This window comes from Apteryx mantelli, chromosome 2, assembly GCF_036417845.1.
Source record: "Apteryx mantelli isolate bAptMan1 chromosome 2, bAptMan1.hap1, whole genome shotgun sequence".
NCBI classification, from domain to species: domain Eukaryota; kingdom Metazoa; phylum Chordata; class Aves; order Apterygiformes; family Apterygidae; genus Apteryx; species Apteryx mantelli.
This window is the reverse complement of record NC_089979.1, coordinates 110,630,170-110,657,079: the sequence shown is the minus strand read 5'-3', so window position 1 is coordinate 110,657,079 and position 26,910 is coordinate 110,630,170. Positions and strand designations below refer to the sequence as shown.

Below are 26,910 nucleotides of genomic sequence, written 5' to 3'. Positions count from 1 at the left end.
TTCTTAAACACTAGCTGGGAAATTGCAAGAATTCAAGGACCGAAAATATTCAGTTTTCCTAGTAATGGAAACAAGAACTGCACTTCAGCTTATGCAATACCACAAGGAAGTACTTGAGCAGATGAATCTGCCACATCATATTAGCAATAGGTAGAAACTGGAGGCAGAGAAAACCTCCTCCTTTGGTGGTGACTGTTAGCACAGTCAGAGCTGAGAGTAGAACCTGGAAGTTTCTAGTGGAAGAATTCAAAGCATGTCTTTCTTTGCAATTTGTATTAATGAAAAAAATCTAAGTGAGCAATCTAATAACTGCAATTCAGAGCTCTGCAAGCCCAATACAGCCACCAGTCTGCAAACAAATAATTACAAAAGACTACAATAGTATTGCTTGAGGAGCTGAGGACAGGATCTCTCAATGGAGTAATGAGGACCACATAACATTTATCTGTTATTGTTCAAGCAGACTGCTTTTCAGATTCCACTCTCTTCTTCTAAATATATGTTCGGTTCCTCCCCCTTCTAACATAGCAAACCACATTTTTTTCCAAATGTTCTACATATTAAAAACCATGCTTGCCCACATACATGGTTTAAGTACGACAGTCCAAGTGTGCGCAACAGGGAGCACATGATGGCACATTGTTGTTCCACCCTGTCTCACAATGGGTCAGTTCCAGAACTAGCACACAATATCTATTTTGATCACATGAAAGGGAGCACTAATCTTGTTGGGATGCAGCATAGCTCACCTTGCAAGCTCGGTAGAGGTACTTTTTGTCCTGAGTTAGGTTATAGAGAGATAAGAAGGAGTAGCCATTGCCAGCAGTACCATGGCAGATCCCGTATCCTTTTCTCAGTAAACCCCTCTGCCAGATGACATCGCTACACTCCACAGCATCTTTCAAATATTTATCCTCTTTAAAGGTCTGTGGAATAAAAACAAACAAACAAAGAAACAAACGAGCTCATATAAATTAAGTACTAATGAAAAAGAAAGGAAGGTGGACCCATGTGATGTTTTGCTGTTTTTGATGGGGTTTATCATATACAATTTATTTTGGATTTTTATAATCCATCCATTATAGAAATGCCTTTCCTCTCCTACTCAGCTGTTTCCCCTTTCTCTGCAAGGAAAAAGAAAGAACTTCCTAATTTTTTGTTTCTGAAATCAGGACCCAAAAGGAAAAAAACCTCAACTTCAGGACCTTCAGTTCTACACCCTATAATCTATTTGAAGGGTGCATGCTCCTTCTTTGTGTTTTTGCCATCCTCATTCCCAAACCATGACATCATTTGATTTAAGCTACAGAAATGTAGTTCTTGTCTCCAAGAAAACGTAACACAGAATAGTGGCCATCAAATCTGGTCCTGAAGGGCTCGGTCCTAATGTTTCTGGCCAGTACTTGCAAGTTACTCACTGGCAGCCTTCAATTCCCTGTAGAAAATGACTCTTTGCATAGCACAGTGCTCTTTCCTCTGCCAAAAGTACAAGCAAGAACACTCCATTACCTTGATTAGTATTTGTATTGGAGATACTCAGAGGCAATAGTCAGTTTGGGCTAAGGCCCAATCTTGTAAAATTTACTGCAACTGAAGCACATCCTAAAGCATGAAGAGCCCATCAAGAGAGTAGAAAACAAAAAGAGCAGTTAGCTGAACAGCACCAGACACTTCCATCTTTATAAGACTACTTTTCGCTCTCCTTTGCCTGGGTCACTCTACAGACCAACAAGACAAAAAAAGAATAACTGATGCACTATTGTAGATGTAGTCCTTCAGATGGAGCATTCTCTACAATGATGTTCTTTAATAAAATAATAAAAGCAATTAACATGCAAGATTCTTAAATCCACAAGCCTTTTGTAAAGAAAGACCCTCTCTGAATAAGGTTTGCCTTTTATTCCCAGCTCCTCAGTCATAACATTTCAGATGAACGCCTAGCAACAGCATTTGATTTCCAGGACAAACACTGCTCTCTGTTGTCCCAAGTCTCTTTATTGGGAATGAAAGTACAGCCAACAAAACAGACTCCAATTTTTCTTATCACTTGCAGATTAAAAGCAAGATTAAAAGAGTGTAAGAAAAGCAGCATATGCCTCATCATCTTAAATATAGAAAGAGGCCAGAAAGGAGACTGCTAAACAGAACTTGGTCCTTTCCCTCTTATCTCCTGAAAAACATTTTGTGCTGGGGAGAGCATCACGCTGGCAAGGAAGGTTTAAAAAAAAAAAAAAAAAAAAAAAAGTCTGCAGTGTTAAGTCACCTTCCAAAGAGAAGGCAACTGTTACTGCCGCTGCATTCAGCAGTGCTGTAAGATGTTTACAATTCACATTTCAGGTAGCAGCTAGAGTAATTATTCCACAAACTAAGTCTGCTTTTCATCAGCCCACCCAGAGGCTGACCAGGGAATCTGCCAAGGAGGGCTGTCAAAAGCAGGAATCAATTTACATAAATTTAATTAAATGGCATATTTTCAAATGTCATGCAAATCAGAAGTGCACAACACAAGAGAGACAGCAAACCTAGTTAAGGATGGAGAGGAGCAAACAGTAGGCCAGTGGTAGCTCAGGGATTGTATTTATCCCCTAGCAGGGGCCTGGGATCTTTGTTCTGACATTGGTACTAAGTTCAAGTGCTGGATCTTAATAATGGAGTAATTTATGGAAGAGATTCTTTAGCAAGACACACGAACCTGCACTTTTGAAAAAAACCCATCATTCTTAAAACACTTGGGATGAAGATTCAAAGAATTCAGGTCCATGTTCTCAGAATCAGGATTCTCATATCAGAGTGTTTAAATACATGCCCCTTTTCCAAGAAAGCCTAAAGTCTAGCAACCACTAGCACCCTGAGAAACAGTTTTACCCACTTCTTTACAAACATACCTATATAAGTATTTTGAGATTTCTAGTTGCCTGCTCTAGAGTTCTGGTTTGAAAGTCTAGACTGAGAAAAATTTAAAATGCAAGCCTTAAAATCTACCAGGCTTATAAATAGGTCTCTATATAAGAATGCAGGTCTATATACACAGAATGATTCACCTTATAAGCTTGCATGAGCATGTGGATGACTCCAGGGGCACCATGGCACCAGTGAACCAGTCTGTCAGTTTCATTGCTCAGTGATGATGGGTAATTTCCAGATCTGAATTTTTTATGACGCACGTAGTCAATGCTCGGCTTCACCAGCTCCAACAGGGTCTCCTGATCCACATTTGCGATTGGCTAAAGATAACATAAAAAAATGAAGTAGAAACAAATCGTGTATCAACACTTAATTCTGTAGTCTATTTTAAAGTACCCTACATATGTGCCCTTGATCCAAATTCTTTGAATCACTTCATACAGATTGAATTAATGTCTGCTCACAATACCCATGTGAAGAGTGTTGTTACAGCTCCTGGAGAGAGAAAGAAATTGGGGCACCAAGTTGTTACTTGGCTTCCTTGACGTGACACAGAAAGACTGTGGAAGAACTGAGAACAGAACAGAGATTCCAAGACTCCCAGACCTCTATTTACACCTTAAAATAGAGAGAACACTTACAGGAGGAAGATGGTTTTATAGATTAGTTGCTTATAGTAGATACTTAAAACACACTGGGTTACACATTTTGTTTTAAAAATAACTAGCATAGACAAACCTGTCATATTTCCCAATAAATGAGGCAGAGTACAGTGGCATACCTGGTAAAAGGTTTATGGAGGTTAAAGTTTTCCATCATAAACAAAACTCCCTGAAGCTATGGACTATAAAACCAGTAATTTCAATAAATGAATCTAAATGTTTAACTGTGAACACAGCAGACAGATCATAGACAATCAGGGCTAGATTTTGCAAAAACATGTTCTTATGTACTAAAAGTGCCATTTGGTATTTTCAGAAGCAGCAGCTACCTCTTAAGGTACTAATATCTTTGTGAATCTCACCCTTAGGGTGCTCTTCTGAATTTTCTTTCTCATTACTTTTATCTAGTTTACATTCTTGCCAAAACAATATATCCATTGATCTGCATACTCCTTGTAGGTAAAGGTTCAAAGCTGAATATCTACTGGGGTCTGCTACTGGTCTATTGGGGTAGTCTTCTGAAGTTGTTCTTAGTTGGTATTCATTCCTCTATCGGCCCATTTTACAGTATTTTCATAACAGAACTATTTATTTTTACCCCAGTCTATATGATTTCTGAAATTCCTGCAAGCTGTGGGAACAACTGCAGGAATTGGAGCCTACAGTAGCTAATAAATGAGCTTAGTTTTTTAATGAATTATCTTTGTGGTAGACTCAATGTCATAGAATTTTATTGTTTTCCACCAACTCCAGTATATTTGCATTCAATAGGTAAGCACTCTGCTACAATTCACACTCCTACAGCCAAATGAAGAACAACTTTAAATAGCTGTATTTTTAGTAACCGAAAATAACCATAAGCCTTTTCCTCACCTCAGCCAGGGAAGCTTTGCTGGGCTCCTACTTATCAGTATCCTAGAACAAAACACACCTCTACACTTCCATGTGTGGAACAAAAACCTTCACACTGTTGATCAGAAGCACATCACAAAACAGACTACTTTTTCACGAAGAACATCCCAGAGCTGATCACACCTCGCTCAGACACCGACCTGCAGGGTACAGCAGTCTCTCAGAGAAATCCCTGCTTTGGGATTTTGACGTTACGCTGGACCCGAGCAGCAGAAGGCAAGGCAGACAGGCACCAGCAATAAATGCCACTCAGTCTTGAGCTGTGCAAGGCAAGCACAGCCTAGCACACAGCTGAATTTGTGTCCATCCTCATGAGGTAGACCCAAGAAGAGCAGAGCTCTTTACTCACCTTCTTTCTCACCTTGTGCTTCCGCAAAGCTCTGAGCACAAGTTCTTTGTCCCTAAGTTGCTGAGGTTCCCAGCAACTGCTACTAACACCAAAAAAAGTAACCTACTGATCTGTGCCCTAGTTATCTGGTCAAGAGCAGTGATATGCAAACAGACTATTTTGCCTCAGGGTTCATGAAGGGGACTGGGACTGGAGATTCCTTAGCTAGCATTTCAGATTTCCCACTCTGCCTACCAGATGAGTTACTTAACACTGCTGAGCTCTTATTCTTCTACCTGTAAGCTGATCCAGCGATATGTGTATCCTCTTAAAGGTGTTATACAGAAACAATGGTCAGTGAGTGGCCTTCACATCTCAGGTGCAACGGGGGATGCCCATTTTTATTTATCAAAAAAACAACCAACCAACAAGTCTCCTGAATTTTTTGCTGAAAAACAGAAAAATTCTCCTCATACAGGGGAGGATGGACTCTGATATGCCATCTTCCTCTGCAGTAGATGACTCAACTCAGCATGACTCACAATATTTAATGTACAGTGAAAAGACAGTAATCTAATGCTGCATAAACAATGACTTTGTGGTAATTCTTAAAAGCAGCACTTATTTTTAAAGAAAAAGATAGTTATGATTTTAACGTATGTAGACAGAGTAGCTTCTGCTTAAGCCAAAAACACTGCACAATTATTTCTGTTATCAATCTTGAATAGAAAATAAAGGATGGAGCCTTTAAAGAGGCTTCTTTAGAGGACTGGCTATTTCTCAGAAAATCAAACAGAACCAGTGAAGGAAAAATGGAAGCAGGAAAGATGAAGTAGCTGGAAGGGAGAGGACCGCTTTGTTGAGGAAAGTGGGATGTGAAGATAAGAACATGTAAGTCAAAACAGTCTCAGACCCAGTTAGACGATCACAGCAGAAAACAGCTATAGTCAGATTCATACACGATCCCAGGTAGCAAAGCAGTAGCCACCTCCATAGCAAAGTCAGCCCAGTTAGCCTGAGCTACTGGTGGAAGTGGTTTGAGCTAAGCTGAAGCAGATGGGGAGCAGTCACAAAGTCTTTTGCAAGAGAGAAATGGCTGAGCAGTGGCAACACCTAATACCACCTCAGTCGCTTCTGCAGTGAGTATTTGTACACAGCTTTAGGCTACAAAGACACACATTCCTTCCACTTGCCTGAAGGAAAGTCATTCTGCGTGAGCTGGTATGAAAATTAAGATTTACAGAGATGCACCAACTGTCAGCACCTTTCAAAACCACAGGAAGGTACAATATAAATTTTGCAGCTCTATGGCCACCTTTTTTAATGAATCTGAAGGCTCTATTTCCAGGTCTTACAGAAAAAGAACGAAACTCAGGTCTGTTTTTCAAACATCAGAATCCTATTTGAGAATCTCTTGGGGGGGGGGGGGGCAAAAAAAATGGATTTAGGTGTGGGAAAGAGGAGGTGTACAGAAGAGGGAAATCTCATTAAAGACAACAAAAAGAGCAGAGTAGGAGTCATAAACACATTAAAAAAAAAATCAGATGTTTGGGGAAGGGGGCAGAAAGACAAGGAAGACTATCAAAAGAATAAAAGCATATGGGAGATCAATATGTGATTAAGGAGAAAGTTTCCCAAGAGCTTTAAGACAGCGGAAAAAAACCCAAAAACAAACCACAAGATAAGAGCGGAAGGGCATGGTGGGCAGACGTAGAAGAGGCATCAGCAATGGAGTTGGTTAAAAATAACAAAAAAATGAAGAGTGATGGATGGTAAGTAAGGGGATATTTAGGTGGTCTAACTGCAGGCATCAGAAGAGTAAGTATGGGAATGATGGAAGGCACCTGCCTTTTTCTACTGAGGACAGAAAACCTCAGCTCCTAGAACTGTGGTGCCCTGCTGACACACCTGAATAAGCTGCAGAGAATCAAGTCCCTTAGCCAGAGGCAGGACAGCTATGTTGGAGAAGCCTTGCCGCTGAGAGGTGAGGCTTAATTCACCCCAGTGCCATGCTACGTTAGCCACAGTTTTATTCTGCTACCAAAGCCAGAGCTAGCATCTCTGCGCAGTTCTGTGTCTAACTCTGAACTGTGAGACCCTGAGCTAGCACAAAATTACACTGCACATGCACAAAAATGAAAAGGAGATCTTGTGATGCAAAACAAGACAACACTGGTGCTTCACCCCAATCCACAGAATGTGTCTTACCTGCATTAGCATGTAATAGATCCCAGCCACGCCATGGGCTGCTCCAACGTATTGCTTCCTATGCCACTGGTACAACAGAGGGCAGCGGTCTGTTTTACGTTCCTCCTTTGAGAGGTTTTTCCCCGACTCAATAATGGCGTTTATTACCTAAGAAAGAGAACATACCCCTTCCTTCTGTCTCACTTGCTTTTATTCAGAGGATTTTGATTTGTCATGACCAAAACCACACTAAAAAATAAGCCATAATAAACCATGATATGACTACGATATTGAAGTCATTTGAACATCATTTGACTCAAATGAAGTCACTCGAGTGTTGAGGTAGAAATGAACTTTTTCTAAAAGACTTACTTAGATCTCCAAAAATAAAAATTGAATAGTAAATATTTCCAACCACTTTTTTTCCAGGCCTGCCTTCTCTGGTTTTAGTACCTACAGAATGGTCATGCATCTTCCCCAGACTGTATTCCCCTTCTTTTCATTTAAACACTTTTGCACTTCTTCCATAAGGTTTCGCATGACACTTTCTCACCCTCAAATGCTTCAAACCTGCTTTTGTGTTATATCCATTTCTGCAGCTAATTATGGACCCTCCCAGCCTGGACTCTGTCTCAGTCCCAGCAGGGCAGCAGGAAAGGAGAGACAGAAGCAAAGGAGGGATGGGACTGAGTTCCCAGTTCCAGGTCCCTCTCTTCTCCAGACTTCCTCTCCTAATCCCTTATTTCATGAGAAGGAGTGACTCCAGTTCAACTTCACTGATGCTGTGGCACTGAAAAGATAAAAGCATCCTACCTCTTTGATAACAGACTGAGGGACAGTGTCTGGACCAATTTCAGTATTCAGGTACAGCAAGGCATAGAGGTAACCCGCTCTGCCATAAAGCAGTTCATCTGGCAGTTCAGCATCTGCACTTACGACTGTCCTTTGGAGCTGCAACAACCTGCATGAGACAAGGGGAGGTGTAAAGAAAGAGTACCTTCCCTTGAGACCATACTGGACTATGTATTGCACATGCCATCAATCTGACCAGAAGCAGTAAGAGTTCTGAACTAAAAAACAACCCTTGCATGATTCTTGTCTCAGAGAGCTTATGTTGGAATAGATTTTTTTAATTCCTAATTTATCTCCAAGATGCCAGTCAATCATTGATTACATCAAACTCTGTTCTGTATTTCCCAGAAATCCCCAGCACCTCAGTGGAGGCAGATCAGTATGGCAACTCCCATCTCCCATCCCTAAACCAGCTTTCCAGATCTGCAGCCTCACAAGTTCCTTGCAGTCATCCTCAGTTCAGCTGGCTGCCAGGTCACACACACAAGCTCTGCACGCCTGCCTCCCCAGACAGAGAGGCGACTCTGACCCGGAGCTAACATTACACTGCTTGTGCAGGCAGAAACAGAGGCACTGAGGCAGGGGGAGTTTGGATGAGGCTGGAGAGCTGCTCCAATAAATAGGGAGCACCGCCTGGAAGAAAAGCCCAGGAACACCAACCTGAAGGTGCTGCCAGACACCCTCTCTGTTTTGAAGTAGAGAGATTCACAGATACCAATTAGATCAATTCCTACTGCTGAATTAATCAAAGAAGTGTTGCTTAAACTGTAGAAGTAGCTACAAGTTAATAAGCAGTCTGATAAAAACCTCCTGCAGTCTCTGTGAATTTTGCCTGAGCAAGGACTCTCAATTTTAGATGTGTAAGAGGGGAAAAACACTGGTAACTCCCCCTCCCTAGACAACTAAATGCTTAGCAGCTCAGTTTAGGAAGAGCACTGCTATTATGCAGTAGTGTTTTGCTTGCATCTAATGGTGGAAAAAAACCTTGGGCTGGCCAGTGCAACTCTCACTTGCTCCAGAGACTCCCTGTTATTACTCCGCCAGTCTGCACTAAAACTGAGGCGGAGCAGAGAATCTGTTTTCCTGCCAACTCTCTCCCTGTTTCTTCCTATCTTTTCTGATGCAATTGCTAATTAGATGAAACCATGGAGATGATCATGTTTTAAACTGGGGGGAGGGGGAAGATGATCTGGATTAAGACCAAATTCAATTTCCAAATCTCCCCAAACAGCCATTACTTGGCAGAAATGTTACCATTAACCTGTGCTGGAGCAAAAACACTGACCCAAATGGCTTGTTTGCTCTGTCACTGCTTAGTATCAGAGAAAAGTCACTCACGAAAGAACAAGCTGTATGTTATTAATCCTTCCTTGGAATTACTCCTTGGACTTGGAATTAAATTATTTTCTTTCAAAATGGCCACTATTACCTTTTAATGCTCAGATTTTTATTCAGATCATACTAAACTGGACAGCTACAAGGCAAAACATTAAAAGTGCAATCACAGATTACACTTTGACGTCTAGAATATATCACTCAGTTGGTGTCTTGAATATATTTGTAAACAAAAAAGGAACAATAACAACAACAACAAATGAACTAACCTCATTTTCAGTCCTCCTCCTAGAAACAACTTTCCAACAGAGGCTAGACTGTAAGATTTATTGTTCCTAATCTCATTTTGCTACACTCATGCTTCATGCCTTACAGCAACACTGCTTTCCCAGCTGCATTCAAAATGACATGTTCAAGTTTAATGCCAGTTCTAAAAGGCAAAAAACCAACCTACCACCCTTTTCAAGACTGAAATATTCATTCAGAGACAGCAACAGAGATTAATCTCACTAGGATTCTGGATTAGAAAGAGACCGATTAAATTTCCAAATATAAACCAGAATGGAGATGCTGATACAAGGCTAATCTGCAAATTCCAGCAACGTAATGTATGCTGTTAGACTGCTAAAAGTGCACTACTGGTGCTGAATGCAAACTGCATGGGGCTCCAGTGCTTCCAGCCTCGACTGGACAGCAATCAGCTCCATACCAGCAAAGGGACAGTCACTTCTCCAAGGAGGCTCTACATCCAAATGGGATTTTTTAAGATATCTGTTACATTTAGACAACTTTGTAAAGGAGTAAGAATTTTTTCAGGTTAGCCTTCATATCCTCTCACCTAATTAGAGCCCTCGCCTTTGACAGCCAGCAAATATCTCCTCTTTGTTTTATTAAACCTTTGTTACAAATCAAGACAATGTACCATGTTTCTGAGTCTTCCCAGATCCCTGCAGCACACATTATGTGACTGTAGTGCACCCACAGTTAAGACCCGCTCTTTACAGGAAGTGTCACATATTGCACAAGCACTACACACTGCTGATGACAAGTGTGCTGCTTTTGTTAAATGTCACTTTACTGCGACAAAATCGAAATGTGCATGCACTACAGATAAGTCCAGGAGTTCCTGTCCTTACAGTGTCAGAGGACTAAGGGTATAAGCCAGCTTCAGTAAGGACAAAGCCTATTTTGTACTCTTTTACTGCAAATTCATCAGAGGAGAAAGGGTCTCCATCTTTTAATCCTCTCCTCCACAACTACTTTTGCTAACTTACTGAACAATGCTCTCTATACAAGAAGGGCAGAGCTTTTTCCACCATCAACCACTTACTTGGCAACACATTCTTTAGATTCACTGTCATTTTTCAGCTTGTGATAAACCACTGCACCCACTGCCAGGGGACCAGCATCGCCACAGAGAAAAGTAACTCTTCTGCCGTTCAGATTACGAAGGATTCTCTTCACATAATCAAGAGATCGCTGCAAATGGCTCTGGTTTTTCGTGACACGGTACAGTTGCAGATATAAAAGGGCAATGCCTGGAACAATCATATGAAAAAGAGAAAGATTCATTTACTTTTCTTTCAGAATACATCATGTTTTCATCTTTATTGCCTCTGAAGCAGCAATTCAAAAGCAAATGAGTATCTGATAAATTAAAAGATGCCAACCAAAGGTCCTAGCTTATGCAATATGAAGGCATCAGGTCTTCTATCTTGATCACATTTCAATTTGGATTATGACAAAAATCTGAATTTATCAGACAGAAACCCAGCTTAGACTCACAGCTTGCAGAGAATGATGAAAATTCATAACACAGGCACTGAAGTCCGATGGAGAAATCACTAAAGACTCAAAAACTTAGACTAACCATCATGTGTATGACCATGTACATCAACTGTACAATACTCATCTATTGTATGCAAGAAATGTTTTCTTTTCCACTTTAATTTTAAAAGGGTCTTTTGATGAGTTCTTGGATTCAGCTTGCCAAATTCTTTATAATCCTAAAATATATTTCTTAATAAGATTATGAGTTTCTACAAGTTAAGCTAGTTTGTAAAAGCCAGAAAGCAAACAAGAGTCCTTGGAGAATGCTGGAAGATTAATCAAGCTTCATTCCATTAAACTCATTATGTAGCTTTCAATTAAAACAAAAAACAAACCCTAGGAATTGCAATAACTCAATTTCAGAAGTGAAACAAACCCTTTAAAATGGATATTTCTCGACCAATTCTAAGTGTACATGAGCATAAGCAAAAATTTACCTCCTGACAATGTTGAGACTCAAACTCCTCTTTCTGAACATGGAGAACTTTTTTTTTTTTTGAAAACAGGACTGAAGAAGATAGAAGGCCCATTTAGATCCACAGAGATGCTGCCCTCGGGGAGTACAAGAGCAATAGTGACATGAAAGTAGTAGTACATCCTCAGATGTTCTCTGGACCAGCCATTATCAGGCTTTTCCAAATGGCCCCAAAAGGAGAGCTGCAGAGCTTGGTTGGGCTGATTCAGCAGCACAGGAACTTGTGAGCTACTACCCTTGTCCATAGGCCATCAAAGCAGCAACAGGACAACATTGCCCCTATGGCTGTTAGCCTGGCTGGGATTTCCGTAACTCTTTTGTAAGTTGCAATAAAGTTGTAAATATTCAGGTTTGATCAAGGGGTGATCGGAAAGCAGCCATGAGACCCAGTTCTCCCAACATTTCCTTTTGCAATACCTTTCAAGTGGCTCCTCCAAGGTATCTGGCATGTATAAACACCACTTGTATAAGCAGGAAGGATTCTAACATGAGTTTTATCATTGTTATGCACCAACAGTATATGTTCCAAGTTTTTAAAGAGGTTCCACAGAGTATGAGCCAATGCTTATGCCTGTACACTGCCGATAAGATTTGTCTAGACTTGGTACATGAAAAGTGGGACAGCCATTTTCATCACTGTTTTTACCTTTTGATTTGCATATTCTAGCAAAATGCTGCAACGAATGAGTTTGTGGAGAAAATATTTTCACCACATATTTAAAAAGCCAGATCACGTAGGTATTTCTATTCAGAGCCAATTCCATAGAAGCCTTAAAAAAAAGTATACGATTTGAAACAGATGTAGTTGGCAATCCTTCTATAGGATGGAAAAAACATGTTCTCATTAGACAATGTTACTTGTTCATCTATCTTCTTGTTCCAGCTAGTGATGGTTGCGTTACTTTTAGCTTATGACTCATTTTTAGCATGCTCTGATTTATCAGCCATAACGTCAGTTGTCAATCACTGAGAACACTGTTCCCAGGGAGCCGTTTTATAACGTCAGTGTGAAAATGCCCATTGCTTGAGATCCTCTGAATTCACTTAGCAGTCACTCATTTGAGAGTGACTTGAAATACATCTATCATTTAAATTTGAGTTGTCTAAAACTTCCCCACCCGTCCACCCACAGCACCATTTGTATCAAAACATCATGAAGAAAGGAAAGAAATTTTACACTTCCATAGCCAGAATTAAGCCCAAGCATGGGCAAGGTCTGGAGATTTTTTCCAAGCTGCTCCCCCACACAACACAAAGATAACAGAACAAATCTCCTAAGGGCGTATTTCAAACATGCTGTGCTAAAAGCTTAAGTACGTCTGAAGCATAAGCTAGACAGAGCAGCAATAAAATATGCCATTGTAATAGCAAAGTGGCACTTCAGAGGACAAGATGGAAAAGCATTTTGGCAGCTTGAAGAAAAGGGGCCACGTCAAGCTTGACGACTGCAAGCTCTGCCTAAGGGATGAGAATGGCTCGTTCACATTTTGACAGCGTCAGCAATATAATGCAGAAAGACCGATGGCAGCTAGCAATACTTAGCACTTGCATATGACTTTTTATCTTCACACACTTTACAACCCTGCACCCCCCCAACCTCCATACTCTCCTTCCTCACGTGCTCATTTTATCATTTCTGTACAGAGAGAACAAGCAGAGCCAAACTACACATATTCCAGATTTTAAGGCTCCATAGTCCTGGACCCAGAGCACCCTCCCTCGCAGTGATTAAAAGATGCTGCTACCATTAGACAAGTTAACTACCAGTCAGTTGAATGGAGAGAGGTGAAAATAATCCTTTTTAAAAAAATCTTAAAGGAAGAAGAGGTAAGCCGAAGAAGAAGTAGCCATAGAGAATACACTCCTTTTGAAAGATAAAGATGTCCAAACATAGAAACCAATTATCTCCCTATAACTAGATCCTGTGCGCACTGAAGTCAACGGAAATCATTACAGACATTAGTGATCAGGCATCCAGAGCAAAAAGAAACCAACTCATACAAATGACTGTATCAGAGTACTTATACAGATCCTGGGAGAATATCAGAACCTCCTCCTGTGAATAAGCCTCAGAGGGTCCCAATAACACTGTTTAACAAACAGACATCTTTCAAATTCCAGTTTTCTCACCAGTCCAGCCAGTATAGGCAGAGCAGTCATGTGGATCTGCTGTCTTTAGTCCTTCCTCCATTTGCTGCAAAAGGTCCTTGATTTTTGTCTGGATCCGTTTTGTGAACTGAGCACTGACCTGAAAACATGAGAGAGGAGAGAGTCAGAGAAGGAATGAATCCAAGAATGCAAGCCAGTTGTTCCACTGTTTTGTTTGAAAACAAACAAACAAAATCCAAAATTCATTAGGGAATGGAAACTATATCCAGCAAACTGGCAGTGCCAAGGGGGTACATCTTAAGTACGTCTGGTTTAATGCATTCTGGTTACAAATTAGAGTAAGTTATTAGTATCTACATTAGACAGAAGAATTATCTGGGCATGGTCTGAAGTCACATGATCTGAAGTCATACAAAGTGCGGACACAGTGACAGTATGTAATTACTATGTGCTGCTTCTCATTTCAAGCTCTTAATGCAGTAAGCAGAGCTTCTCTGAGCTAGGTGAAAAGTCAATAAAAGCAAACAGACTCACATGCTCCTGCTGCCACTCCATGGGCCAATATTCTATTCAGGGTCCTGCTACCAGGACCATGCTATGTGCGAATGCAGCTCAGTGAACCTAAAAACTCTGTGCAATAGCTGCTTGCTCTCATCACAAGGCTCTTGTGCATCCACCGTGGCATTATGGAGCTAACAATGGCTACAAGAAAATAAATGCTTGTAGCTGAAGCAATCAAAGTTACACCATCTTCTTTAATGATGCGATTAACACATCATCCATGAAATATTCATATTTTCAAATCCCAAACTCTTTTTGATTTCCCCGTTTGTGATCACTACACAGAAGGCAATTCTCCAAACACCTGTAAAATGCCCTTCCTCTCTTTCACTTCCTGCTCCTTCTTCTCCCCCAAAACCTATCAGGATAGGCACGCTTTAGCATGAGAGGAGGTTGTTAAATGCAGTATCAGTAAACTATTGAATGACAATTAGCTAAAAGAATGAGCTAGATGCAAAGATGATGAGTAAAAGGAGTATGGCAGCTTCAGCTAATGCATTTACCCTTTGCCACAAAGTCGAACAAACTTTTGATTTTATTCATTTCTTGCTTTTATTTTTGACCAAGAAAAGTTTACATAGATGCAGTATACGAAATACAATTCAGGATATTTTATTCTGGCCATCATTTCTCTCTTGTTAAGGGTAGTACATGCCAAAATACATTATTGATTATTCCCTCAAGACTATGGAACTAAGCACTGTGGAAATAGTCAAATAATTAGAATTTATAGTTCTATTAACTTCCACAGGAAAGATTGTTCATGAAGGCATTCACAGAACCAGTTTTACATTTGCTATGGGAACCTCAGATACAACACTCAAAAATGTTTTATAAAGAGTACCAGCTGCTGATCAGCTTTTCATATTAACATACATATATATAATAGTTTTTAATAGATAAGTAAAGCCTAAGGTCTAGGTTTATTCATACAAGAAGTTATCCACTATGGAGCTAGAGAAGAAGAAACAAACAATTCTTCCCTTCTGGGCTACTGGAAAAGCTTTATCATTATCAGATAACTGCATCATTGTGATAAAATAGAGATGTTCCCAAACTTTATGCCACTCAAAAATATTTCCTGAATGTGCTTTTTCCATCATCTATAGAAATCCTCACGTATATGGCATGTCATCCATGTCTTAGTTATCTAGGAACAGTTAAAAGAGAAATGCTCTAGGAACATGAAAGCCAGCAGTTTCCTCATTTTCCAAAACCAAGAGTCACAACGTGATGGCCATCAGCATCCAGAAAAATGGCATTATGCAATTTGGCTACTTGTCAGCTTACGCTCAGAATAAGCTACACTTTTCTGAGCAGTGCTTGATCTCTTTATTCTACTACTTGCTTCCCCAGCCTGCTCCCAAATAACAGCTGGAACAAAGCAGATTGGTGAAGGCATAGTTTAATATTAAACACATCTACATTTATGATTCTCCACTAGGGAAGGAGAAATTAGCTCATTAGGAAGGCAAGTTCTTGTTTGATTAAAACACATTCCAAAAGGAAGAGGGGTTCAATTAAAAGACAGGTCCTGAATGCCATCATGCAATTCGTTACTCAAAATACACTGCATTTTGTGTCCCCGTTCAGAGTGGAAATTCAAATAAAAATCAGTGAATTCAAACATCCACTCCACAGGTTCACAAATCAGAAAGGTACCAGGAACTATACAAGTTCTCTGAGACACTCAGAAGTTTCCAGGACCAACAGTTCAAATCCATTTTATGATGGAGGCACGGGGGAGGAGAGGGAAGTTGTATCACTCTATCTCATGTCACATACATACCACTCTAATCTGTCCTAGGAACGAGCTAACGCCACCTTAACCTTCTCCAATAACTAGAAGTAGCAACCACATACAGTAAGCATCTGACGTCCACTTCTTGGCCTTAGAATAGTATTAAGCATCTTTTCAATAGGAAACCATAGCACACACAAAAAAACCTGTCCTTTCAACTAGTTTAGTCAAGTCTTAACACAAAGCCAAACCTTTCCCAAGGGCAGGGCTTCCTTCCTTCAAACGACAGTTAAGCCAAGGTTGAGGCATATGGTGAAACAGCATGAGGAAATCAGCCCTGATGCATCCAGGCTCACCACTCAATTATCTGACAAAAGGAGCGAACAAAGGTTTCAGACTGTCAGATTATCTACTTATTGCACATCACAAGCTCACTGGTTATCTTTTTGTTCTGACAACACACCTGCTGTTACCAAATCAGGATACTTTTTAATCAAATACAAATCAAGTTATTTAGAGGATGGAGAGAAGGACTAGGACATCGGGACACCCAGGTTCTGCTCTGGAACCTCAGTCCCATAGAAATAATCTAGCCCAGGTTGGCATTTCCCTCTCTCTAAAATGGGAATCATAACTTACCTATCTTAAGGGCTTAGAAAAGTAAAGATAAAAGGATTTTTTTTTATTATAATCATAATTATTTATCAGCCCAAAGGAAGCTACTCCCAAGTTTATGCTAGTGTGAATGGGTTATGAGAAGCAGCAAATTTTTTTCCCAGATACCTACTTCCCCTCCACTGCCTCCTTTTCTTCGGTTGTTCTGAAGCTTTAACAACAGAGTGGTGTCATAGTTCATTTGGTAAGATTCCACTACAAGCTTATAGCAGATGCTTACATGCACCAGAATAAATTAATTAAATAAAGAAATGAATGTTGAAAGGTGGGTTTATAAAATTTATAAGCCTCCTTCAAGGAATCTTACGGCAGCATTACAACTGAGCATAAAGCACACTAATTTGTGTCAAGTGCAGATTGATTTTCATGAGAAGCATATTCATTTCATGAGGATAATTCCAGCTGGCATTCAGCCTTCTATGCAGGTGATTCTTGTTATTGCCATTCCTGTCAGGAAAAAGCAAAAACCAAGAAGCCTGAACCCCTGATCTCCAGTATCATATTTACTCCTGGTTCACAACAGACTGGGTCATAAAAGGGGCTGAAGAATAGTTTTAACAAGTAAGAATGGCTCTCTCCAGGAATTCAAATGCTGCATTATTCCTGTGCTGCTGGAGGAAAAACAACACTACCATCTGAATCACTACTTGGTTTTAGGTCAGCAAAACAAAAAATAAGAGCTAATACCAGTAACACCTAACACCCCAAGAAACCCCAATGAGCAAAACCTCCCACCATATCATTTATCGTAACAAGAAAGGCTCACTATCAGCATGAAACAGAAGCAGTGCAGAAAAATATGAATATGTGGTGTTTACAAATTATATGTTTTGAGATTTAAATTGCATCATTTTTTCCACTGCAGTGAGTTGGTATGCACATTGGACAAACCTATGTCACACTCCAAAGCCTTTTAAAGGCAATGACAGTGTAAGGAATATGAGTATATATAACACCATTTATCTTTGGCACCAATGACAGATGTCCAGATTACGTTGACCTTGTTAGCAATACCTATTTCCCCTATCTGCTTTCTTTCATTTGCAGGCTTCCTAAAAGAACAAAAATGCTTTTTTTAAACTCAGCACTAAACTTAAACACACACACACAAAAACCACTCAGCACTACAAATAATAATCTCCTAAAAGAAATGCACATTTCATTTTCAGTTGATATTACTATAAAATATCAGTATTAACTGAACTACTTCTCCATTACAACCATATCCAGCTTTACAGTTCTGATTTTACAACAAACCAGCACCAGGAACAGGCTAGGCAATAAGCAGCTGTTATTCATGTATTTTATATTATGATTTTAGTTAGATAAATATATAAGAGAAATTTTTAACTTAAAATCTGTAAGTTTAAGTAAGGTGTGCACATTCAGTCCAGATATCACACTGTTTATGTAAGTCTGACAATGCAACTGAAACACCTCATGGCATTCCTGTTGTGGTTGGAAGTAATAGTTTGTTTGACAGACAAATAATGAGTTATTTCATTTGCTTGTTCCAAAGACACTTAGATACCAATGTGTTTTTCAAAAATACTCCTCAACATTTATTTGCATCCTGACACGTCTCTTATAAGTAACTTGCACTGACTCATGGCAAGAGAATGGAGACCCGAGCTCAGTTTCATTAAGAGCTGCCAAGCTATCAGTCTTTCTTCCCATCATTGGCTCCCAAAACAACAGCTATTTTGCAATTAATACTATTTTACCGTTATGCTTTTCTATTTTCTCTCATTAGCTTTACTGGGGACTGACGCTATGTGCAAAACTAACCTGAAGGAGGAAGTGATTGATTATGCGGAAGCAGCAAGGAGATGGCCTATACAGTGCTGCCTATTGAACAAGGAAAATACATTTTTATTTCATTTTAGTTCCAATCAGGTTAAGAAGAAGAGATATTTTCAGAGAGAAGCGACTTTAATGTTGGTGATGTGCAGAATAGAAGAAAAGATGAATATAATGCTGGGTTTTCTTTCTGGGTTTTCTGAAATGTTCTTTACATTTCAGAAAGAAGAAAATAAAGCTCAAGTTAGCACTGCAGTAAGGACTCTTTGAAAAATCAAATTTATGTAGAAGATTAGAAAAAGGACACAACAGATACTAGTAAGGAAGAACAGAAGGGAACCCCCCCCCCCCCACACACACACACAGCTCTACTGAAACGTGAAATCCTATCCTTACTGAAATCAATGGGAACTTTGCCACTGACTCTAGGGGAGCCAGGGTTTCACACACTATGCTCTGGAGCTTAGGTTTATTGAAGTAGGATGAAATCTCATGTTCATCTCCACAGAGTTCCTGCAAGAGCAGATGGGAAGGAACAGCAGTAGGATTCCAAGTGCAGAATCCAACAAGATCAGTTAGGCAGTGACCTACCTTTTCATACAGCAAAACAAGCATTACTTTGCTCCTTCCTAAATCAAAAGACTATTACAGCCCTGAAAGCAGTTCTTGGGTTTTTTTTAAATAGCAGATATTAAGAATTCTTATCACTAAGCCACTGAAACAGCTGATAACAACTCTCTGCTTCTACTCGATTAGGCCCTTCCAGAAATGAATGCCAGTATTACCCTATCTTAGATGAGATGAAAGTGTGCAAAAACATAGCTCAAAAATACAGCTAAGAATGGACAAGTGTAAGGACTTGAACCTGGCAATCCATTCAAGTTGCAGAAAGAATTGTTTAAAGCATGTAGGCAACAACAGGACTGTGCTTCCAATACCTCTGGGTGTACAAGGAGCTATTTGTCTCATTGCTGATAGGTTGCAAAAAGAAAGCCAAAGATTTAGATCATCATAAATAGTCATCAGAAAGCTTCAGTTTATTGATAAAAAAAGAAACGTGATTTACAGATGCAAAGGAACATTATCCCATGTTTTTGAAAACAGAGACTGACAAAGCAACAGTGCAATAGGAAAAGCACTAATTCTTCAGGTAGCCTAACACTTATGTGCTACTTCTTGGAATCTAAGAAAAATCAAAGTCCATTGTGAGTAGCATTTAAATTCATTCACTACACAAAGGTGTACACCTTAGGGGGGACATTTTTAGGGAGTCTTTAAGTTTTGAAAAAGAAAAAAAGAAAAAGCTAAAACCTCTCCCAATACTATCTGAATTATTTTGAAGCACAGAAGATGGGTATATTCTACATATTGACCTTGATGGTACATCCCCGTTGCACAGTCAGACCCAAAACTATATGTTTTAGAAATTCATTTGTTTTCATCAAAAATTAGTACCTATTATTGCACTTGCTCAGGCAACTAGCCAAAATGACAATTCATTAACAACCGAGTCCACAAGGTCAAATTAGAAACTGGTGAAGCATGGATGGACATAAGACAATTTAATCAGAACTTGGGTTTTGATTTAAAAAAAGCATTTTCCATCAGAACTGGTACACTGAACAGACTTAAACAAGTGCTTGAAGTATTGCTCTGAATAACCAGAGAGGTTTTCAATACAAAAGTGTCAGAACAGTGCTAAGTGGCTTTGATGCTGATGAACAGTTTAGGAAAGTAGCTGCTTTTCTTCTCTAACTATGTAGACTGACTTTCAGTACCATGAGTTAGTAATACACAATGAAGTACAACAAAATGATTTGCAGAATGAATTTTGACCAAGACTCCCAAAAAGAAAACTTTCCCTCAACAGAAACATGATTTTCAGTGCTCAAGAATCACATCCATATTAAAACAGCACCCAACTGAAATGTGATGCAAGGAAACAGCCAGGAAAGTGGCAACACCAAGAAATGCAGCTACCCCACCCCACTACTCACCAGCAGGCAAAGAAGTGGGAAAAAACATTTACTGGCCTTGGTGCCTCCAGTGCAATGAGCAATATGATTCCCATTAATATAGGTGGTTGCAGAATCAGCCCCAGAAGAGAGCGAGCTTGCTGCTCTCAATGAGACAACCGAAACGCCCAGTTAGACAACCCAATAATACAGAAAATACAGACCTCAAGGAGGGGAATGAAGAATGAAAAGCCACTCAAAGAAGTAATTCAAACTAATGAAATACTGAGAGAACACCAAGAAACTGAACACCATTAAACCACCCAAAAGCTATTCTAATCGAATATTCCTTATCCCCCAAAAGCAGCGACTTTTGCCCTTTAAGCATCATTAGCTTTTAAATAGGTTCCCTGCAAGCAATTCTCTGCAAAACCTAAGTAAGTACACTATGTACATTTTTAAGAACATGCAACCTTTTACTAACATCCTTAAACAAGTCAGAAAGGACAATTCTTTCTTAATATGCTTTATAAGAAGTTACTATTTGGGCTTGCTAGTGATTCATCATAAAGTCTGAATCCAATTCAGTGCTGTCAAAGACCAATGTGATTCCACAACTAATCCAGGCAATCTTAAATTGAAGATTGGGATGTGCTAACGTCTTGACATCAGGTCTGGGCAGTTGTGTAGTTCTTGCATATAAACAACATCTGTATCAGGGAACCTGGGCCCAGAGTGGCTTCCATGTACCCTTGGATGATCAGGTAAGACTCCCTGTCTGCAGTTCCCAAGTCACACCGGGCTTGCAGACAGTTTGAACATTGCTTCCAACTCACACATGACTACACTACATGTTAAATCACAGAGCTATGGTGACTCAGAGGACATCGGGTAATCCAAGGTTGACATCAGTAGGTCACAAACCCTTGTCTCCTCTCTCCTGTGAGCCCTCCCCACCCTTTCTATTCCTGAGGAATCCATTACCCATTCTATAGCTCTCTGCCACACAAAGGTTTCAATAAATGGCTTTTGAATTGGGAAGACTGGCTACCACTGCTTTACGTGAGTCTGCACAGACATTACCAACCTCAGCTAATGGACAACATAATGCCAACAAGTCGGACATTAATTGCAGATAAAGGTTGCCTCTGTTCCAGTTCAGGTTGAAAGGGAGAGCAAAACACAACACTGCTCAGAAGAGTTACTCTTTTGGTTCCCAACCTGCATTACCCAATACTCTTAAGATTGCAATGCTTAAGAATAGGTGAGTTTATAACTAGAGTCTCCTATAAGGCAAGGGAAAATATCTGAAGAACATCTGCTATTCAAATATTAATACTTTCCCGAATAAACAATGAATTAAATGAAACAAACTGATTTTTTCAGAACTAGGGAATATGCTTTGTTTTGAGTTTAGGGCCATCTATTCATTCCCCTGTCCGTCCTCCCCCCCCCCCAAATTTCCATTTTTAAAACTTTTGGACCACTCTGAGATAACATGTGTAGGTTCTTCTTTAACCTAAGGTTCACATCAAAAGGAAAAGGGCTGCAGGGTATATACTTATTTAATGGAAAGATTCAAACATTTTTAAACAAAGACATATTTAAAATTATACTTATGCCTCTTATTAATCTAGAATTTGTACTGACTGATGAATTATTACCTTCAGCTTTCTCAAACAAGTTGTAGAAGCAATTCAAGTCCACAATATTTTCAGGGTAAAGAAATCCAAGGCAGGAAAAGCATATTTCAGCTAAATGAGCACAGCTCACCTGAATAACTGCAGTATCTACTGTGCCTGCTTATAAAAAGGCAAATTAGCAGGACAAGATCTTGTTTGTTCTTCTCCCGTTCCCATACATTATAGCTTCCTGTACTGTATCTCACGCATACAAACATGCACTTGCATATACAGTGCTTTGCCCCAATTGTCTCACATTTCAGACAATGACTTGAAGAGCTTTTTGTCCTTTTACCAACTGGATGAATTTTAGATGGCAATTGTGGCAGCTTATGAAATCAAATGGAGGAATTAATAATGCATTGCCTTCCATGACAACAGCAGAACCCCATACAGTTTTACTTGTCATTATGTGAGTCACACAATTCTCACCATTCCACGTAGCAGCAGATGGGAGGAAAAAAAATTATGGAATGCACTGAGGACTTTTGAAAGCTGTTTTCATTTTTAGGAGACTTATGCTACTATATAGAGCACTTTACAGAATCATCAGACTCCCAAACCTGTGTAACGTCCTTTTATCTTCAGAGGGGTTTCAGGCAGGCAAGAACTTTCTCTGACAGGACTGGAGCCTCTCAGATGCAAAAAACAGCCCAAAATGCACATCAGGAAGTCTCAAAGAAGTGAAGGTAGTATTATGATTGACAATATGCAAATGATACCAACAACACAAATACGCACGGATATACTCATATTCATGTTCTAGCCCAGAACTATATGGGACAATTCCTGAGTTTTCACTGATGCAGAGATAAAAGAAAATAAAAGCAAAGATCTGCTTTCTTCAATGATATACATGGAGTTGGAAAAATTCAGAGAAAGACTACTGAAATTGCTGTGGTTACTCTGCTTTAATGGAGTAGAGAATATGACTTGTTTTTCCAGAAGAGCTTTGCTTCATACTTTTGGACTTAACAAAGCCCAGAAACCACCTTTTATCAAATACACAGCTAAACAGGTGCTCAGAGATATTTTTACGAATAAAGCTGCACACCCAGTTGCCAGCTGTCATATGTTAACAATAAGAAATGCCACCCACTGTTGATGCTGGGAAAAAAAATTAGCATACACTATAAAATAGCATGCATCTCTACATCAGAGCAGAACACACATTCCTAACACAAACCTAGGGCTAGAAATCCTTGATTAATCTAAGTTCTAGAACTCTTTTCAGTTCTATCACTAAGGAATGTCACTTAGCTCTGAATTTGGATTCCTTCAAGAATTAAATTCGAAATAAGTTAGACTCAAACTATTCTGCAGTATAGTTAGTAGTCTCTAAAAATTTTTGTATGAAGAAAGTTCAACTTCTAAGACCTGTTCTCACTTTTGAGAGGCCAATAGCTCTTGTCAAGCTAAATCAGCAGTAAGTGAAGGCATATTTTCTCTTAAAAAATAGATATAAAGTATGGGATCAAAATCAGGTACATGAGAAGACATATTTGTCTACATAAGACTTTAAAATAAAGCTTCTTGGTATGTTTTTCCTAATTTGACAACATACAGCTAAATCTACTCTGTCACCTCCCCTCTGCCTCATCATACTTGGTATCTCTTTATATGTATGCCGCTAGATATAAACGAATAAAGAAACTACAATTCTCTTTCACAGAAATTTAGCTTTATGAAGACTGACTATACTACTGGGGATTTTTGTAAAAACAAATCAGATTTTACTTTCAAATCTACCCCTATTTTTTACCCTTTCCAAGTGCCACGTTCATCTTTTGATGGCAGCAATTAGCTGTAACAGTAAGATATCAATTCCGCAAAGCATACCTTTTTTTGCAGACTCTGCCTAGCTACGCACAGCTTTATAAACTTCAGTCCCAACTGAAGTCAAACCTTCACCTGCCTCACCATAAATGTCAACTAATATTAATTGTTTTACACGTTGTTACGATACTGAAGAATTTATGCTGTTAGAAGAATGGTACTCTTACAGTTGGGCGTTACTATCACTGTTTCACATTATAAATAAGTCAAGATAATTACGTATCACCACAAGCAGGAAAATACAGAGCTGAAATTAAAGGCTTTCCTTTATTCACCCAAGGATACAGGCAAGCAAATTAGAAAAGTTAGTTTTGCATCTAGTGCATTTGTGCTTCTTGCAATGTCACCATGCAGTATTTTTCATCTAAAAGATGGTGATGCAGCACAGAGCAGCCCAGCAGTATTGAAAGACTGTTCAAGGACTAAAACCACAGAAGATCCACAACTAAAGTCAACCTGTGTGATAATGGGCCAGACTAGTTTCTGTGTTTAAAGCATAAAACGCATTTTGAGGAGCAGAACAGCCCTCCAAAACTGTATGGTGACAAGAAGATAAGTAGAACAGGAGGACTGTGAGCCTCTTGTGATTAGAGCCATTAGACAGAGCTGCTCATTCAAACCGTCTGTCAGGTGCATACCACAACTCAAGCAATGTACACTGAATCTAGAAGGGTTTCCAGAAGTACTTTGTGTATTTAAGTAAACACATGCCTTAAAGTTACTATTGAACAAGATAGTCTAGCATCATCCAAAGAGTGGGTGTTGCTGCCACACCTATAAGGAGAAATTCATCTTTTCTAAAAATAGCATTAGCTGAAGCACTGCAGGGAAGGTGAGGGACTGGGAGAGAATGGGGGGCTCCACAGTGCATCTCTTCTCTGCACACCTTCATTAGTAACACTCAGACAACTTGTAAGTGGTGCTACAAAAACGCAGCAATAATTTCAAAGCAGGCGGTGCTACCTTGTGGCCTTGCATCCACTGACACTGCATTCACTTATACTCAGGAAAAAATAAATAAAAAAAGCTTGACAGTTATTTCATCAGATTCAAAGTCACAAAGGTGTTTAAAAGCTAGACTGAATCAGCGCCGAACTCCCACTCCTTCCTGCAAATAACCTCACTCAGTCTTTCCTCTCAGGAGCACTGAAGTGCCCTCTCTCTGTCGTACCGCCCGTGCTAACAACGCGACCATTTTGACAGCGAAGACACAGCCGGGGGCCGGGGTGGCGGCTTCCGTGAAGCTCGCCTCTGTGAGCGCAGACGAGGCAAGCACACCCGAGCGAGGCCTGCCGACGGCCGCAAGGGGTGTACGCGGCTCTCGGCGGCGGGGCCCAGGGGAGCGCCCTGGCCCAGCGGCCTCCCCGCCTCCCGGCTGAGCCCGCCCAGGGTGGCGGGGGCCCATCCCCCTCCCCGCCCGGGACTCACCTTCCCGTCGGTGCCGAAAGGGAGGGACTCCTCCTCCAGGGGAAGGGGCACCCTGTCCCGCTGGGTGTCTGCGACGCTGGCGGCGGCTCCGTGCGGCGAGTAGTCCGCGTAGGGGTTGGCGAACGCCCGCTCCTCCATCTCCGCCTCGCCGCCCAGCTGCAGCCTCAGTCTCTTGGACATGCTCTCTCCCATCGCAGCCGGCCCCCGGCCCGCCTCCCCGCACGGCAAGCCGGCGGGGACACACTCCGCCCCGGAGAGCGGCGAATTACGGCAACGCGAACGCCGCGGCGGGTAGCTGCCCGCTGGCTACAGCCGCCGCCCGGCGGCCGCGCGCAGCGGTTGGGGTGGCAGGGCGCGCAGCCGCTGGCACATCTGGGCAGCCTCAGCGCCCAGGTGCCGCCGCCTCCAGCCCCCCGGCCGCCAAACCCCAACTTCGGGAAATAAAACGGGCAGGATCCCGCGCCGCGCCGCGGCTCTGCCTCGTGTCCCCCTCAGCGAGCGGGAGGCGACATCACGCCCGCAGGGGCAGAGCGCGGCCAGCCGCCGCGGCCAGCCCCGGCGCTCTCCTCGGGGAGAGGCGGACCGCCTGCCCGCCCCGGCTGGATGGCACCCTGCGAGCCGCCCCCGACCTCCTCATCGTCCCCCGAGCCGCCGCCACTCCCGTCCGTCCCCCCGGCCGCGCGTCAGTCCGTCAGGCGGCTGCCGGCAGCCGCACGCCGGGCGGCGAAACGGGGCCCCCGCCGGCTCCTCCCGCCTGTGCCCCCGCGGCGGGCAGAAACCGTCGCCCGGCTCATTTCAGAGCAGCAGCACGAGGGGGAAGGACAGCCCCAGAAAAAGGCAGTAGACGACCAGCTCCTTCACCCGTGTCATCCGCAGCCTCCGGCGAGCCGCACTCATCCGGACCGCCGCGGCGGGAGGCAGCCGGCAGCCCCCGGGCCCTGCGGGGCGCCCCTCGGCGAGCGGCGGCCACGGCCACGGCCCCGCCGCGCCCAACCTGAGGGGAGCGAGGCGCTGATGACCCCCAGCGCCTGCCCTGAGGCGAGGCAGACGGCGACAGCCCCTAACGCCCGCCCTGAGGGGAGGGAACGGCCCGCCCCCGCCCAACGGTCGCTCTGAGGGGAGGGCGCGGCCGCCAACGGCCGCGTCCCTCAGCGGCCAAGAGGGGCAGCTCCCCGGGGAGGAGGAGGGGGGAGCAGTCTCCTTCCCTCGTCCCACCTTCTGTCTATAATTTTTTCCTTGCGGTTATTGTGGCTCTGGTGGCTGTACACGCTGCTCTCCCTACCAGGCTCTCCCCAGCCTCCCCTCAAAAAAGCCTTTCTTCCCTCAGTTTTTTTTCCACACATCCTTCCAGGACATATTATTTACTCTCCATTATGGTTTTCCACGTAGCTGTTGGGGAACGTGCTCATGCCCAAGCCGCTTCCAGGAGGGGTGTTCGGGTTTATTCGGCCTGTCGGGGATGTGGGGTGGCCTGCAGAAAAACCGCTGCTCGCTGGGCCTGGGGCAGGCAAAGCGGGTCCCTGGCCTTGGCCCCTGCACCAGGGTACACGTGTGCGACCGCATGGTGTGGCCAGGCTGGGGGGGCGGCAATGCATTTACGCAGAGGGAATAAAACCCCAGAAGTCTGAGGGAAGGGCC

The 26,910-nt window shown here is 41.8% G+C and overlaps 1 protein-coding gene across 4 annotated transcripts in view; it reads right to left on the bottom strand.

Moving 5' to 3' along the window:
* Positions 1 to 26,687, bottom strand: part of LANCL2 (LanC like glutathione S-transferase 2) — a 49,214-nt gene extending 22,527 nt beyond the window's left edge. The window contains exons 1-7 of one of the 4 annotated variants that reach the window (XM_067291210.1): positions 25,273 to 26,687; positions 13,616 to 13,733; positions 10,511 to 10,718; positions 7,807 to 7,954; positions 7,015 to 7,161; positions 3,042 to 3,224; positions 750 to 926 (exon numbers count right to left, since the gene is read on the bottom strand). In XM_067291210.1, coding sequence (XP_067147311.1) covers positions 750 to 926; positions 3,042 to 3,224; positions 7,015 to 7,161; positions 7,807 to 7,954; positions 10,511 to 10,718; positions 13,616 to 13,733; positions 25,273 to 25,464 — 1,173 coding nt within the window. In that variant the 5' untranslated portion in view covers positions 25,465 to 26,687. The remainder of the gene's footprint in view (positions 1 to 749; positions 927 to 3,041; positions 3,225 to 7,014; positions 7,162 to 7,806; positions 7,955 to 10,510; positions 10,719 to 13,615; positions 13,734 to 25,272) is intronic. The other 3 variants (XM_013955700.2, XM_013955698.2, XM_013955701.2) reach the window with 3 other exon arrangements.
* Positions 26,688 to 26,910: the final 223 nt, after the last annotated feature.